Here is an 18074-nt window from a genome sequence, read left to right on the forward strand (position 1 = left end):
AAAGCGCTTTAGACCACTAGGCCACTCGGGGCCCCTCTGCTACTGGTAACCATTCAGTTCTGGATTGCGAGTCTTAGATATATACAGAACTCAGATGCTCCATTTCCATGTATTCGATGATGACAAGGGCTATGTTTGAGAAGTTGCCCTTGTCTTTTCATGATCAGACATCCTATTTTAATTTTAGTTTTGCCCACCTGCTTATTCGTCTTTATTTTTCTAGACCCATTTAAAAGAAGTTCACTACCTGTATACATTTTCATTGCTTTTTTGTTCCGCTCCGGTCGGCTAAGTGGTTAGAGCGTCCGCCTCGTATACACGAGGTCGTGGGTTCGAGTCATAGTAAAGACTTATAAAAATGGTAATAACAGCTGCCTCGCTTGGCGCTCAGCATTAAGGGGTTAGTATTAGAACTGGTCGCCTGATGTCTGGATAATGTGACTGGATGGGACATGGTATCACTTGTCCACGGCATGATGCCCTAGTGCTAGTCACATCCATAAACTGCCACACTGCAGACATGGTAGCGACGTTAAAGCTACGTTGAAAAATCCAAATCTCACACACACACACACACACACACACACACACACATTCTTCTTTTCATTCTACTTATCACGAACAGGATATATTACTATTTGCAATTCAAGTGCTTAGAAAGAAACCTAAATGGACTCAAGATGACTAAGTTTATAACAGTTTACGGATTTCCTTTCTATGAAGCAAGTTTACAAACTAAAGAAAACAGATATGTGCGATTTGTCTAGCCGAATAATACGGGCTAGTTCAGGGCTAATCCCTGTCTGAACTGTTAGCGACCTTTTGTACCAGCAATGCATTTAGATTGCTTACAGAGCTCCAAATGGAAAATTTCATAATTTTGCATCTGCGAGATTTCGATATGTTAATTTGATAGTTCGGTTTCTCTATTTACTAAGCTGAGCTGTCATTGTACTAATCCGCAACCGATATCTCGGATTAGCAAATCCAGATACTAACAGAAGTTTCTGTTTAGCACACCAAGATTTTTGATTGGAGAAATAAGGAGAAGTAGGTCCCTTAAGGGCTGCCGCAATTATCGATGTGACAGCTGTTGTCGATTTAAGAAATAAATATTACTATTTGCTCACTCGAGATAACAACAACGATGGATCAACGAGAGGAACACAAGAAAAAGGGATTTGTATTCAGAAAGCGATTTTTATTCAGAAATTGTAAGTATGCCTAATCACATGTAAAAGTTACAAGATAATTGCAGAGGCGTAGCTATGATATTTTGCGCCCGGGGACGAACTATAAAATTGGCGCCCCAGCCCCCTCCCCGTTTAATCACATTTTTGAATATTACCCTTGTTTACTTATTATAATGTAACGTTGTAAGCCTCATTTTGGCGCCCCTGTACCTTGGCGCCCGGGGACATATGTACCCCCCTGCCCCCCCCCCCCCAGCTACGCCTCTGGATAATTGTATTATTTAAATTAGGTCTATATTTCTTTTTGTCTTATAACAACATGTTTCTCAATCAATTATGCATGTTTCATTTAAGCTATATTTATCTGAAAAACGTTGTCAAATGCAAGTATAAAATATTTCATTAGTTTATAAGAGCACTGTCTAACCAACAATATAAAAACATACACATAACAACATAACTCTGCGCGTTCTTTCAACATCAGTGCTTATTTTCAATTAGTATAATTGTTAGCTTTAATTCGTTAATTTTTAGATATTACCTCTTTAAGTTATTTATTAATTAATGTTTTTAGAGATTGAATGTTATTTATACTTTATTTAGCAAGAGACCGGAGTCCTAGCCGATTACACGGTTCGTTAAGGACATCTAGGACCGGAATCCTAGCTGATTGCTCGGTTCGTTAAGGACATCTAGGACATCCGATTTTGCGGTTTCCTTAGTTTTTTTTTATAGGTGCTTCGTAAGTGAATTATTTATTAATACTTTTATAAAACTGAATAATATGTTATGGGTTTTTATGTGGTGGCTTCTAAATTTATTTAGCTAGTTACTGGGTCTTTTGGTTTTGTGGGGATAGTAATTATATTTTGTTACTAAGTCCATTTGAGTCTATGAATTGATTTATATTTTTATATGCTGATTGTTTATTTTTATTCAAGTCCATAAGTAACTCTGGGTATGTGTGTGGTGATCCAATCTCTTTTTGTTTTTTGATAAATATTTTCCGAGCGGGTTGATATTTTGGGCATATATTGAATACGTGGTGTAGATCTTCGGTGGTGTGGCAGTTAAAGCAGTTAATGGTTGCTGGTTTGGGTCCTATAAACCTTCCAAAACTGCTTACTAGTTTAGTTTTTCCAGTTATTATCATGTTTATGGTTTTCTGTTCTAAATAGATACCCTTAGGTAGCTTTATGTTCCTATCTACGTTTTTTGGGGTTTCATGGTGCTTTTTACCTTTTGTGGAGGAGTTCCAAAAATTTTGCCATGTTTGGTCTATATATGTTTGTGCGAAGCTTATTGCTTCTGTAGAGCTATAGTTAAGCTTGATAGAGTTTTGATCTCCTAGTTTGGTTTTTGCAACTTTGTCTGCTATTTCGTTGCCAGATATTCCAATGTGCGACCGTATCCACATGAGCTCGACTAATTGATGTGCTGTGGTGATATCGTCGATTAATTGGCATGCTCTGTCGAGGAATTATTCCCAAAAGTGTGTATTGCGATTTTGGATCGATTTGATAACGCTTAGGGAATCGCTTATAATGACTGCCTTAGGTATTTGGTTGTCTTTGATCCATTGTAGTGATTCAGATATAGCCCAGAAATCAGTGGTGTAAATGGAGCAATAGTCAGGTAATCTGGATCCCGTTTGTATATTGAATTCAGGGAAGACTATTGCTGCTGCTGTTCTTGGTGGGTTGTTTGTTTTTGATCCATCGGTATATATTTTAACATAGTCCGGGTATTTTTGGTTGATTTCGTTTACCAGTACAGGTTTTAGTAAGTTTTCTTGTCCTTCTTTATTGCCTAATTTGGTAGCTTCAATGTTAATCCTTGGTGGTTTTTGTAACCATGGTGATTTGTTCTGGTCTGTATTGTTTGTTACCTGTTTTTTTTTAGTAGAGGTATCTTTTCTCTTAGTTCAAGGATTACTTTGCCACTTGGTGTGATGGGTATGATGTTGGGTTTGAAGACAACTTTACACTTATTTATAGCTATTTTGGTGGGATGGTTGTCTGGGTGGGTAGCTAATCGAATGGAGTATCGGAGAAGCAGTTCTTGCCCACGTAATTTTAAGGGTAGTTCTCCTGTTAGTGTTTGTAGTTCTTCTAATGATGTTGAGGGGAGTGTTCCTGTTTATAATAATAAGGCTTTTCTATGGATAGTGTCAAGTTTATGTAGTACAGGTTGCTTAGCCGAGGTATATGCTTGGCAACAGTATTCCAGTTTTGATCTAATTAGGCTTTTCTATATCGTGAGGAGGGTTTCCTGGTTGGATCCCCAGTCAGTCCCTGTGATGTTCCTGAGTAAATTGAGATCTTTGTTACAATTCTGGGTGAATGGTTCAATGTGCTGTTTAAATGTGAGTTGGTTGTCAAAGAACATTGCTAGGAATTTTACTACTGTTACGTATTTGATTAATTGATTTTGTATATAGAAGTTTGGATAGACTAGGTTGTTATTTCGTTTGAGGGTGAATATGATTGCCACAGTTTTTTCATGAGATACTTTGAAACCCCATTTGTCCGCCCATCTCCCTATGTTGTCTAGGCTCTGCTGGATTTCTTTAACTACTGTCCTATTGGCAGGATTTCCATTCCTCCATATGCCACTATCATCTGCAAATTGTGACAAGTTTATTTGTATGGAGGCTGCATTGAGGTCAAGGTCGTTTACCATTAGGTTAAATGGTAAGGGACTTATTACACTGCCTTGCGGTGTTCCATTTTCAAGTGAAAATTCTTCCGAATGGGTGTTACCTATTATTGTGGTAATTTTCCGGCCCGTGAGGAAATCGCCAATCCAGTTGAACAAGCGTCCAGTTATTCCAAATTGGTTTAGTTTGGCCATTAGTCCATTGGTCCATACTAGGTCGAACGCTTTTTCTAGGTCTAAAAAAACCGCTATGAAGTTGTGATCGGTTTTCCTATGTGCGTTAAAAGCGAGTTTGATGTCTGTTTCCAATCTGAGAAGTTGGTCAGTGGTGGACCGTTTGTTCCGAAAGCCACATTGATTTATGGAGAGTAGGTTATTGGTTTCTTGGTGGTGTTTTAACCTATTTGCGATTATTGTCTCCATTATTTTGCAAATATTGTTTGTAAGGGAGATGGGTCTTTACGAATTTATGTTGTTGGGATCTTTACCTAGCTTGGGGATTGGTATTACTATGGCCTGTTTCCATGTGGTGGGTGTTTGGCCTTTATCCCATATCCTATTAAAGAGTTTGATTATGGCTATTGTTATATTGATAGGTATCTTTTTGCAGATAATGTAACCTAACTGATCCTTACCAGGGGATGATTCGTTTTTGGATCGTACGGCTATCTTCCATTCATGTACTGTGATGTCACTATTTAGGTGAGATTTTGTTCCTTGGTCTTGAAACATTTGAGGTTGGGTTCCCTCCATTAGTTTTTTGTGTTCTTGAAAGTTTCTGGTGTGATTATTGTTGCTACTGATGTTCGAAAAATGCTTCGCTAGGAGGTCTGCCTTATCTTTATTTATTATGTCATTTTTAATTTTTGGGGCTGAGGTAGTTGCTTTCCCTTTGATGGCTTTTATCTTGTCCCATATTTGTTTTGAGTTTGATTTTAGACTCAGTTTAGAGCAAAAGGTTTGCCATAGATTAATTTTAGCAGTTTTTATAGTTTGTTTTAATGCTTTTTCTTTATCTTTATATTGCTGGAAGTAGATATAATTTTTGGTGCGTTTATATTTATTTAAGGCCCTTTTTTTGTCTGTATGTGCTATAGTGCACTGTTTAGTCTACCATGGTACAGGGTTTTTATTTTTGATATTAGTTGTCTTTGGTATGTATCAGTTAGCTGCTTCTATAATTGTGTCTGTTATGTTATCATAATACATGTCAATACTTGGGCTTTCTAAGTTATCTGGATTTACTCCAGCTAGTAATAATTGGAATTGGTCCCAGACTGCCTGTTGGTACCTCCATTTAGGTGGGGTTTCGTTTGGAATGTGTTGAGTTTTTGTTTGAATGTTGATTGTGATGGGAAAATGGTCACTTCCTAACGTATCTTCCTGATCCACCCACCAATTTGTGATTTGAGCCAATTTTGGGGTAGTGATGGTTAGGTCTATGGCTGAGAGAGTGCCATCCTCAGGGTTTAATTTAGTGTTCGACCCGTCATTTAAGATGACCAGATTGTTCTCAGTTATCCATTTTTCAACCATTTTCCCTCTTTGATCTTTCTTTTTACCTCCCCATAATTCACTGTGTGCGTTGAAGTCGCCACAGATCATTAGATTGTTGTTGTTGTTATTAGTGATTGCCTTTAGTGATATTAGGTTGGTAGGGCAGAAGGTACCCCCTGGGTCGTATGCATTTATTATTTGGATGTTTGTGGTTCCTATATTTATCATTAATGACATTATTTCGATGCTATTATTGATGTTTAGGTTAGGGGGTACTTCTATTACTTCATAGTAGATTAGTGTTTCTATTAAAAAAATTGCTAGTCCACCCCCTTTCTGCCCCATGGGTCTGTTTTTAAAGATTTCCTGGGTATAGCCTTGTAGTTGGGCAGGCGTTTGTGTTCTTGTGTTATGAGGGTTTCCTCTAGGCAGATTACGTCTGGTTATACGGCCGAATTATTCAGTTTGTTCTGCAGTTCTGATAGGTTTTTAAAGATTCCTCTGCAGTTCCATTGCCAGATGGTGATTTTATTATTTTTTGTACTATTCATTTTTGACGTTGTCTTTATCTGTTAGTCTTGTGGTCCAATCAGCTAGTATGGTGAAAATGGTTTTGAGGGTTCTCATTATGCTATTGAGATCTTGCATTAGGGTTCCTATTGTTAGGTTCATTACTTCCTGTATTAATTCTGTGTTGGGGTGTGTGTTAGGTTTATGGATGTTTGGGGTGACAGTTTTGTTTGTATCTGGAGTGTTATCAGGGTGGTCATGGTTTGTTACAATGTGGGTTGTAGTTTTTGGTTCTTTTGTTTCTTGATTCGAGGGTACGTTTTGCGGTGGAATGTTTTCCCTTCTGATTCTGCGTGGAGAGTTTTGGTGCTCATTGATTGTTTCAGAGGTAGATTTTGGTGTGTTGGGGTTGTTTTTACAAATAATGTTTTGGCAGAATGGTAGGTGAGGTGTTTTTCGTTTATTAAGTCCACTATTTGTTTCTCTTTTATTGCAAATCTGCATTCTGCCGATCTAGGATAATGGTTTTCTTTACAGTTAGCACATTTGTGTTTAATTGTGTGGCATTCTCCTTTGTGTTGACCTCCGCAGTACTTACATCTTGGTTTGAATCTACATCTAACGGCATAGTGTCCCAAGTGCAGGCATTTGGTGCAAAATCTTGGCCTATTTATGTAGTTTTCCAGCTTATGGCACACTCCTGACTGTCCTAGTTTTATTATTGAGGGTATTGGCTCGGTAGCCTCTATAACTGCTTTGTTCGTTCCTTGTCCCTTGTGATTTTTAAGACGATATACTTTGGTGGTCTGTGTTCCATTTGTTGTGAGTTTATGAAGTAGGAGTTCATTGCTTATGTCCTTGTTGTATCCGTTTAGTGCTATTACTTTTTAAAGAGAGTGGTTTTAGTTGGTTAAGCCAGATTAGTTGTGGTTTCACTGTGTTTGGAGTTCGAAGTGACTCGTGTTTTCCTCTGAGTGCTTTGGTGTCTCTCTACTTTGATCTTTATTGGGCCTATAGTTTCAATTTGGATGAATTTTTCCACCTGTTGAATTGTGCTGCATTGGACAATCAGGTAGTTTCGCCTTGGTCTTATCAGTTTGAATTGTCCAGTGTGAATTTTGGACAGTGCTGTCATAATACTATTGGTACTTAGACTAGTAATTCTGTTGCACCTGCCGCTTATGTATATGGTGTGTTCCATGGAATGATAATTGTAAATTTTTTTTGGGAGGGGTTATGTTGTTGTTTTATTTCCTGTTTTGAGTTAACCTTACTTGTGGATTTTTGTTTGTTGTTTTGGGGTTTTAGCGGTCCCTTGCCATTACCTAGGTATGTGTTTTGGGTGTTTTGGGTTGTTTGGGGTCTTTGGGTTGCCATATTAGTGATGCTGCTGGGTAGTTTTGTAGTGTCTAATTCATTGGATTTGTTCCCATAGGTTTGTGGTTCCCGTGCTGTTATTATCCCAGATGGTCCAGGAGCTTGGCTTGAGTGTATAGTTTCTTTCCTAATGTTTTGATTTATTGTTGTTTGCTTGATTTCCTGTTGTTGGTTTGTTTGCATGTTTCTAGAATTGGTTATTTCATTTTTGGTGAATTTTGGGGTGGTGGTTATGGTTATGTGGTCTAATTGTGGGGAGTTTAAGGTATGTCGGTTACTGTCAAATTCATTTGTTAGGTTTGGAATAGTGGTGTCTATATCTTCATTTGTGTTTGGTTTTTCCGCTTCCTTGAAGAGGATTGGCGATAGTATTTGCATTGTATTTATATTGTTCCCTGGAGTGTAGTTTTGTATTTCTAATAGTTTCTGTTGGTGGGGTGTGGTGTGTTAGTTATGTCTGCTGGTTTGTGATTTGTTTGGTCTGTGTTTGTGACCAGAATGTGGGGTCCCAGTGTGATGTTGGTTGAATTCGAGTTTGCTGTGGTTGGTACGACTTGCGTTAATCTTGCTTGTTTTACATGCTTTATTGGTGCTGTTTGGAGTTGTGATACATCCAATATTTTTACTGATTTATTGAGAGGGTTGTTTGGTGGTTTGTGTGTTTGCGTGTTTGGATTGAATAGAGCCATCTGTTTGCACCTAGCTTGCATTATTCTACTTAAATTGCGTATAGTATTGAATGATGACTTATCTTTTGTTTTTGTCCTAACCCAGTCTGCCCTTCCGCTAGAAGTCTCTCCTTTGTTCCTTTGTTTTCTGTTACGTGTTCCTATCGTTCCTTTGTTTGAGAGTTCCTTTGTTCTGTGCAATTCCTTTGTTGCCTTGTTGTGAACAGTATTATATTGTATTTATGCAGTGATTGTAGTACACATTATTGATGACACATAATTATTGTCAAAGAACAAGCTAAAACTGAAGTAATCAAGATAAATCATTATCTTCTATTTTCATTGTGAAAAAGATGTATTGAGCTATTTTAATAATTGTATAATATTACTGAATATGTAATATGAGTTAATAAAGTGGCGTAATGAGGGACAACAACAAAAGAATCATTTTATATTTTGCTTCGCAGGTCACGATGAGTGTCTGTGATTGTGAGTTTGATTTGGATTTTTAACGGAGCTTTAACAATTTTTCAGTCAGACCGCTACGATGCTGCAATGTTGCAGTTCATAGTGATGGATAAGCCCGGTGCATCATTTAGCATCATGTTCCGCTCAGCCACATTATCCTGACACCAGGCCGAACAGTCGAAATACTACTCTCTTAATGCTGAACTCCGAGCGAGGCAGCTGTTATTACCATTTTTATAAGTCTTTGGTATGATTCCTTCGGGGATCGAACCCGCGAGTGATCTCGAAGGTCACGATAACAAATTAAATATCGAAACTCTAAGAGATAGTAATACTCTGTTTCGGTCATATTTTTATTATATAATACACAAACCTCTCTTCTCAATCAATGAATCAACCTTCGTTTCTTTCAAATGGAAAGTTTATTTACACAGAGAATAAGAAGATAAGAGAGAAATTTCACAATTTACATTGATGATTTCAGAAAGCATTCCATGAACTCGTGATAATTATTAAGCTATTACAGATGCGGAAGGAACAAATGGAATGTCAATAGTAACGAAATACATGCCAGCATGCAATATGGCACACAGACGTTGTTCGTGAATCCATGATAATAAAGGAGAAAAATGAAAAATTAAAATTGTATTACTACAGCACAGGTCCATTACATGACCTTGCCTTAAAATGTAGGTACAAAATTTGGTCGGAGCTGATCTGGGAAGTTCTACCTTTTGCAAATGTCTGGTCCTCGGCCTAGAAGTACACTCGTGATACAAGGACAACAAATTGGAATGCGCAGATATTAAATCGAGAAGTTGTGCTTTGACCAGTCTACTTTCAAGTTCAGTTCTTAGGAGTTTTAGCAACTGTGACTAATCGTTACTTTGGTTACGTTCCATGTGTAATTCAAGTCCAAACTTGTCAAGCACGTACCAGTAAACGTCGTTGGCAATTTATCTTACTTACATACAAGATGACCACATGATGACTGAGGTTGTTATATTCCTGACCACATTTTTGATAGTCAGTAGCATCATGACCAGGCATTAATACTAATAGGCATGCTGTTAATTTCCATTCATAATTAGTCTTCGCAATGCAGTATAGTGTAAGGGTGAATGTGTGAATGAATATGTCAAAATCTAATGAAATCATGATGCCTGTTGATCCTCTTGTACTTTTCAGGTATAGCCATGCTTACTGTTTTTTTCACTGAGATTTTTTAGACAAAATTGATTGCTTTATGAAGTTCAAGAGGTTATCTGTAAGCTCATACTTCTAGGGCAAATTCTAAATATATGGAATAAAACCAGATTGTAAAGATTGGGTGCTATGAAACTACATGCGACGACGTAGATGAATATTTGCTGTAAGATGATGTTATTGGACTGGACACAGAATTTACCCAGGAAGAAAGAGTTATGCCGATCAATTTCGGTAGTGGTTCATATCATGCCCAGTCCAGCACCTAGTAGATGACTCGCATATATCTGGTCTCTTATGTTCAGGTAATCGCTGAATTCGTGTTGCTTAAAGCGTTGCAACTTAGTGAGCTCAATTACATCCCCTTTTTGAAGCTCATTCCCAAATTTGCAGCCATAAATTAAGGTTGGAATCACGATTTTGTTATATAAACTTTCGGATCTGTTGGGTTTAGGTTTAAGGTGCCCATCCCAACATTTGCATGAGCCAAACAAAGAGAAAAGATTTTTGCAAGCAGGTGTCGTTGATGGAAAGGAATGACCTATCCCGAAGTATTCCCAAATGACTAATTTGAATTTCTTTTCTTGCTAAAATGAAAATTGACGACTTTGTAGAATTTAGTTTACAGCTCCACATTTTAAAATAATCTCTTGCAGTCTAGCGACCTTATCAGAAGAAATTATAGGCATGTGAGGTCATCTGTAAGTATAGAACAGCTTCCAGTTTTACAACCCAGTTTTCGTTTTATAAATGTTGTAGGATCTCGTCTGCAAATGCCAGATGCAAAAAGGAACATGGTTTGCTTCATCGTAAAAATGTAGTGGATGTATGTCATTCTTTTCAAAAGACCATTGTTTAAAAGCAATTGTTCTATAAACTATTTCATGAGTCTAAAACTGTCTAAAATCTTTATCGTCATTTTGACTGTTGTATCGTTGGCAACATGTACGTGCCTATCAACAGTGAAATCGTTGTTAAATAATACATGTTTCTTTCCTTTCTTTGTTATGACTTTTATTTATTCATCTTGATTATTTATATCAGCGTCTTGATAAATATGTAACTACTATAGCCGGAAAAAATATGCATGAACAATAGTGTGTAGCTTGGGTTTTCAAAATCCAAATTGAATTATTTATGAGCTGGTCCTCAATGCTTCCAATCACTATCACAAACTTAGTTTTTTGTTACATCATTCCTTCCTATATGCAAGCGATATATTTGTTTAGCAGAAATGTTACTCATCTTCCTTTCTGAAAAAATGATTTGCATTTTTCGCTCTTTTTACACTAAGTTTGAAGTTTTACCGAGAAATAATTAAGTACACCATACTCATATGTAGACCATTGTTTTATATCACCTGTTTGTTGATTTAACATAGAGACATAACCTCTAAGTAGCGTGTTTGGTTAGAATTAACACACAAACAGAACCTAGAGGGATTGCTTTTGGGTAGATTTAACAGACAAACAGAACCTCGAAGGATTGCTTTTGGGTAGATTTAACATACAAACAGAACCTCAAAGGATTGCTTTTGGGTAGAATTAACATACAAACAGAACCTTGAAGGATTGCTTTTGGGTAGATTTAACATACAAACAGAACCTCGAAAGAATGCTTTTGGGTAGAATTAACATACAAACAGAACCTCGAAGAATTGCTTTTGGGTAGATTTAACATACAAAAATAACCTCGACGGAATGTGTTTGGGTCGATTTAACATACAAACATAACCTCGAAGGAATGTGTTTGGGTCGATTTAACATACAAACATAACCTCGAAGGAAAGTTTTTTGGACGATTTAACATACAAACATAACCTCGAAGGAAAGTTTCTTGGACGATTTAACATACAAACATAACCTCGAAGGAATGTGTTTGGGTCGATTTAACATACAAACAGAACCTAGAAGCGAATGCTACGACTGCCTTTATTGACCAGGATAATATAACGAGCTCTGTTTTTATTCTTCTTTATTTTTAAGGCTGAAGAAAATTCTATAACTCTAATGCAAAATTTAGTCTTGTTGTTCAATATTGTATCATTACGTTAGATAGGAAATTCTATATAAAATCCCTATGGGAGAGGAGATAGCGTGCATATCTGAGACAACTAGGTGCATCTTTGTATTCGTTTGTGTCATTTGTAGATGTACAAGTAATTTCAACACAATGGTCTTTTTAGGAGTAGACAAATGTGAAAATGCAAATATTTGTGAAACACGTATCTCTTGAAGCTTCACACTTCTCTAGTTACTACTGTTATCTAGAGCAATTGCCAAGTTTGCTTCTATTTGAGAAAAAAATATTCAGTTTTAATAGACCACGATTTGTAATCAACAAAATCTATTTGTCCAGTTCTATTTGCATGGCTGTCACAGTTAATAACTTCCTTAGAGTTGCTCAGTTGACTAGAGATGCAGAGTTTGTTTTTGTTCACAGCATTGCTATTTTTAGTTACAATTTCGACATGAATCTAACAGCACGGAGCTTACGGTCATAATGGTATTTTCCCCAACTAAATTTGTTGCGTTATATTGCGTACTAATATGTATCATCACATCATATATCAATAACGTTTTCTCTGCTGTCTCGGAACAAATTCACTTCTCTCATTTGATATTGAGTCTTTGATATATATTTCCAGTATGTGCTCCTGCCACTGGACGTGACCTGAAAGTTATGAATATATTACTTAGTTTGTCTCGTGTAATCCAATATTTAATCATATGTCGTGTTGCACGTGGCTTTTAAGTAGCTAATTTCTAGTTTACAACTCGATGTGTCAAGATATTAGATGGAGCGGATATGTTATCTTGTCACGTCCATTGTATGAGAACGAGCAACTCATCCCATAGAAACATATCTGAACTTAGACACTAAAATGGTGCATGTATTTTGCATTTTTTTTAGAGTTAGGTGATGTGGGAGGAATGCTGTCTGCCAGAATAAATGGCCTTTATTCACAACTTGTCAGGAATATATCGTCTATAACACGAGTAAACCTGGTGATTAAAGTGAAAATGGAAAGAGAAAAAAAAATCCATCACGCTGTCCAACATGATCATACAGAGTATATGCAGGGAAACGCTGGGCGGCCTATTGTATTGGAGACAGTCCCATTTACATTGATGTTAGGACCGCTACGGTGGCCTTGTGGTTAGAGTGTCCGCCCCGGATGCGGGAAGTCGTGGGATCGAACACGGCCGAGTCATTTATAAAAATGGTACTAACTGTTTAACCTGGCGTCAGGATAAAGTAACTGTGTGGGACATCGCACTACATGTCTGCAGCATTATGCCTCAGTGCTAGACTTCAATATAAACTGAAAAACAGATACTAATCCAAAAACACACTGACACACACACACACACACACATACACACACACTCACACACATTGCTGTTGCAACAAAGTATCAATTTAAAGCTGCATCTGTTATAAAAAAAAGATTTTTCTCATAACTTTCTCATTTCTTGCTGTGAGAAGGAATTCTTCATCAGTTAAGAAATTATTTTGCCCATGGAGAGAGAGAGAGAGAGAGAGAGAGAGAGAGAGAGAGAGAGAGAGAAGAAAGTGTTCCGGGCTCTCTTGAAAGAGGGTGTCACTTATAACGGTGTAGATATGGCTACATCTTGGGGAATATAGCAAGCGGGAGGTACGTGTTTACGTGACGGCATAGACCTCTCTGGGTTTCTGACGAAGGAACTTTTTTTATTGAAATGCTCAACATACAAAATTAGATTTCCAATATCAATCTATATAAGCTCAAATTATAGAGTTATACGATACATATAAAACTACGTTATTCCTTCACTTACCAATATCATACATTTGTATAGTTTCTGCCTTTTTGAATATAATACAGATAATTAAATATCAAATAAATTCACGATAGCTAAAGAATCTAAAATTCAGTATTTCAGGCTAATACGGTAATCATTTAATAGAAATATACTTTACTGAATTTAATCTAAAATGTCAACATATTAAACTCTTATTGGGTATAAAGTTGGCAGCGAACATTGTTTCTTACTCTAATCAATAATATAATTACAAGTAAATATAAGTTCTTCAAACAATTAAACTTTCCAATACATTATATTAAAGAATAGTATAGAAATATTACAATAGTCCAATGTTCAAACGTAGTAATGTTAGATTAACATCTTAACATTAAAAATCCTTATGCTATATGAAAAATTGTACATAGACGATAATCTAACCTGTAACGAAACAAGACTCTTTGAGTGTCGGACGAAGGAACTGGCGTGTGCGTGGATTGACGCTTATTTATACCAATTCCTTATGACATGGTCAAATATGGAGATAGGTTTAATTCTTGAGTGCGCCAGAATCTCAGAGTGAGGCTCCATCGTTCCCTACAGACTATCGCGTGGGTCAATTTATGTCATTAGTTTTATAATTCTGCTAGATCAGCTCATTTACCCTTCTAGAAGGAATCCTTAACATTTGTCTACTTCGTCTATCTCGCACCTTACAGAGTGTACTTTTTTCTGTTTGCTAACTTATGATACAAATGGAAATGTATGTACAAGAGGGTTTTGCCTTTTTGCTCATAAGGGCGCAATCTGTATTAAATAGTATATAAGTGTAATACCGAAATAAATGGGTTTAATCTTAATATATTTTAATTGAAAATTACTTTCAATATAATTTAATCAAAAATTTATTTTAATCCAATTTAGATAAAATTTCAATCTTACTTTTACTAACAATTTCTGTCCCAATACCTCCTCATGTCAAGTATGGTTTAAATTTCAACCTGTAGAAATTCAACAGATTTACCTCTCTTATGAATAGAATGTCGACATATACTTGTCTCTCAAATGGCTAATTATTATCAAAGCACAACATTCTTCTAAATCAAGTAATTCAACTATCAGATAACTTAAATATTCAACCTGGGAATTACTTTAACCATTTGAATGCAAACCGACATCAGTTATAACATACTTGGATTTAGTACTATTTAGTACTACTTCTGTAACCTGCAACATCTGGAAGGTTATTTATTCGATAATATTCAATACTGAAACTGTGGTGAATGTCCACGGTGAAATCCATTTATCGATGGCAACCCTGCAAATAGTCTTATCGAAATACACATGAATGCCGCTTCAGCAACTCGAACTGACCTGACGTAGTGAAGTATGTGGCTTTACACCGGAATTTCCGTCTGTGGTCCAGTACTGAAACATTATAATGTCCGGGTTGATTGTGTCATTGATTCGAAGGACAGTTATTCTTTGAATTGTAATTTTTAAACAAAGAACCTGCTTTAAACGCCATTTGTTAGTGGATTGTAACTAGCCTATGGGACTGTATTTTTTAGGCGCATGAATTGAAAAATGCAGCGACTGAACCATGATTAAATAAAATCCAAGCAGTCATTTATTCTCTCTCTCTCTCTCTCACCCATCAGGGTAATGATTTTTTAAAGCTGTACTTATGAAGCTCGTTGAATAAGTTCCTGCTGTTGCTGGACAAGACTTGCAAAAGCTCGAATTATTAAACTTTGTTCATAAATACAAAATTAAATCATTGTAAGAACACCACATGATGTAACAAAAAGGCGTCATAACTTAATAGCATTAGCCTTTTTGGCAGTACGTGTGTATTCTAAGGCAAATTAAGATAAATGCAACAAACTATTTCTTGTTCCATTTTACTTCTTTTTGGTAAACAATATTGATCAAGAAACAAGTGAGTCAACGAGAAAGACACATCGACATGTATCTAACCAGATATATGAATGTAGATTAAAGGAAATTGATTTAATTAAATATGTCCACTTTGCTTACTATTTAAGGTGTGTGCTGTGTGTTGCCTCTGGTTCTGTTCCTGTCATACCTGTGCTCCCCCATGAAAACAGTTACCACAAATATTCACTTACGTCAACATCAAACAATTGATATCAACATATCTGGCGCTACGTCATCAACAAATATCACTCAATTGCAACTTAATGGTCATCACTCTTCTATCGTCAAATCGGAACACTCATCCAGAATCAATGATAGTGGAAAGAAATACTACGTTTGCCCTACATTCATCGGTAGACTTGGAAACAACATGTTTCAGTATTCGGCTTCTTTCGGAATTGCTTTCGAAAATGGCAAGAAACTGCTTATTGCAAAACAATCAATGATAGCAAAGTATTTTCACGTCGATGCACACATAACTGAGGATGCTCCTTATAAATGTTCAACGTTTCCTGTCTACGCATCACCTAATTGGGGTATTTACAATCGCCCATTTTTTGATGAAACTTCTGTAAATCATAGCATTCGCACAGGATATTTCCAGTCATATAAATACTTTTTGCATGTAAAGGAAAGTATTAAAAAGCAATTCCTTTCTATCAAAGTACGAACAAAAGCGCTAATAACATTAGATAAAATTCGAAAGAAGTTTTCAGGTAAGGCGGAGATTACAAACATCACCTTAATTGGAGTCCATATCCGAAGAAGGGATAAAGCGAAACAAAATAGACTAGCACCAAAGGAATATATTATACAAGCCACGGGTTACTTCACGTCCAAGTACAAAAACCCTGTTTTTGTTGTATGTGGTGAGGATCTTACGTGGGCAAGAAATGCCGTGCCTTCAAAGTACAATGCTGTTTTTCTCAATCCGAGTTCCACACCGGATATTGACCTGGCCATTCTTTCTATGTGTGATCACATGATCATATCAATAGGTAGTTACGGCTGGTGGGCGGCTTATTTAAACCGAGGAGAAGTAGTGTACTACAAAAATTGGATCATAGCTGGATCCGATCTTGAAAAAGGTTATAAACATGAGGACTACTTTCCACCAGAGTTGATCCCGATGTGACGTTTAAAGGATATGTATATATGTATGTATGTATGTATGTATGTATGTATGTATGTATGTGTGTGTATGTGTGTATGTATGTATGTATGTATGTATGTATGTATGTGAGATTTACTTATTAATAAATAGTATTGACTTGCACGAATACGAGATTATGTTGTGTTGAGCTTTCTGTTGACCATTATGAATATAGTTCTGATGCTTCTGAAAGTGGAATGCATAATAGGAATTGATTTTTTTAAAATTATCTATGGCACTATTTAGTACGACATGCAAGGATTCATCTGATAATGGCTGAAAATGAGTAAAGTTTTTTAAAGGTCACCAAAACACGAACCTTTCATCGGTGCTTGTCTGATCTCCGTTATGTCAGTTATCCCTGTTTTAAATAGATCGTCTCTCTGTCCAATTATTTACAGACAATACATAATAAACACAGATTAAATTATAGTAGGTGGGATGCATCTGCATAATTTGGAACATTACTTTCATATTGGTCTGCACAGTAGTATAATTTGTTGCTTTATGTTATTAACCTTATTCTCGCCTATCTCTTTATATATGAACAATATAATGGCCAGCAGTTGCTATCTAGCGTAACTGAATGCAGATGATTCCATGGGTTGGTTAGATTTTGCAATGTCTCACAGAGAAGATTAAAATCAGAGAACTTAAATGAACTCATAAAATATTGCTCAAATTTGTATACTGATTCTTTTTTATTAAAACCAATAAGCTTGTAAAATGGCACCATTGTATGTGACAATATAGGAGGTTTCAGTGCAAATAACTATAGTCGCAGTTTATGGCGACTAACTGAACTATTTAGAGTTTGGGTCGTTTGACGCAGGCTGAAAGATAGGTGTTCAGGGTAACTGAATGAACAAATTAGAAATGAGCGGAGACGAATGCTCTTGGGCGCAAGCTTTATGTTGGAAATATGGTAGAACCTCGCTAAATCTATCTACGCTGGCTCGAATACTGCATGGCTGCTCCATTATTTGTATAGATCCCAACTGAAATCATAACCTATTTGGGCCGCTGTCTTCTGTAACAAAACATATCATACCGAGTCACATCAATATTTGTATCTCACGTTTAGAAACAATGTTAATTTTGTATGAAGAAGCAAAATATAATACGAATCTTGTGCTAACGCAGTTCTTTTTCTCTATCCCATTCAAGACGAAATCAGTTCGTTTTAACCTTCTTTGCAAGGAAGATTACCACGTTTCGTGTCTGTCAACAACCACATTAATGAGCTATTTTCACCTTCCTTTTTTGATTTTATAGTAGAAAGAGTGCCTGCTGATGTTGATATTTTTCTACCCAGATTATCTTTAAGTTTGTAACATTCTTTTCAGTTTTTATACAGAAAAGGATTAGCTGGCCAGATGACGTTAGTGCCAAAATAGCAAAGCTTTCTCCACATAGTGTTATGAAACACCTTCTCCCACTAATCCTTAAAATAATTAATATAGAAACTGACATATTCCCTGGTGCATTTGAAAGTCATTGTTTTGTTATTCATAAAGACAGGCCCAATAATAACCCATCACGTCAGAGACCTGTTTCCATCCTGACTATTATTAAAATAATAATAGAAAAATATATTGAAAATCTACTCTCATAGATC

At 36.4% G+C, this 18074-nt stretch overlaps 1 protein-coding gene across 3 annotated transcripts; it reads left to right on the forward strand.

The window, feature by feature from the left end:
• The first annotated feature begins 670 nt into the window (after nucleotides 1–670).
• On the forward strand, nucleotides 671–17526 carry LOC149802742 (galactoside 2-alpha-L-fucosyltransferase SEC1-like). Of its 3 annotated transcripts, XM_089951304.1 has the most exons (3): nucleotides 671–1214; nucleotides 1797–1935; nucleotides 15411–17526. In XM_089951304.1, exon 3 carries the CDS (start codon nucleotides 15464–15466, stop codon nucleotides 16436–16438), a length of 975 nt encoding a protein of 324 aa, XP_089807430.1. In that variant the 5' UTR covers nucleotides 671–1214; nucleotides 1797–1935; nucleotides 15411–15463; the 3' UTR covers nucleotides 16439–17526. The 3 variants fall into 3 exon arrangements, with proteins under 3 accessions (XP_089807430.1, XP_089807432.1, XP_089807433.1); XM_089951306.1 differs by lacking the exon at nucleotides 671–1214 and having other exon boundaries at nucleotides 1634–1935; XM_089951307.1 differs by lacking the exons at nucleotides 671–1214; nucleotides 1797–1935 and adding an exon at nucleotides 12257–12803.
• The last annotated feature ends 548 nt before the right edge of the window (nucleotides 17527–18074 follow it).

Source organism: Sinohyriopsis cumingii, chromosome 3 (genome assembly GCF_028554795.1).
Source record: "Sinohyriopsis cumingii isolate HCF-2022 chromosome 3, ASM2855479v2, whole genome shotgun sequence".
In the NCBI taxonomy this organism is placed as follows: domain Eukaryota; kingdom Metazoa; phylum Mollusca; class Bivalvia; order Unionida; family Unionidae; genus Sinohyriopsis; species Sinohyriopsis cumingii.

What these genes read in the sequence shown, in the direction of transcription:
- LOC149802742 (XM_089951304.1), top strand. Translation starts at nt 15,464, where the DNA reads ATGAAAACAGTTACCACAAATATTCACTTACGTCAACATCAAACAATT.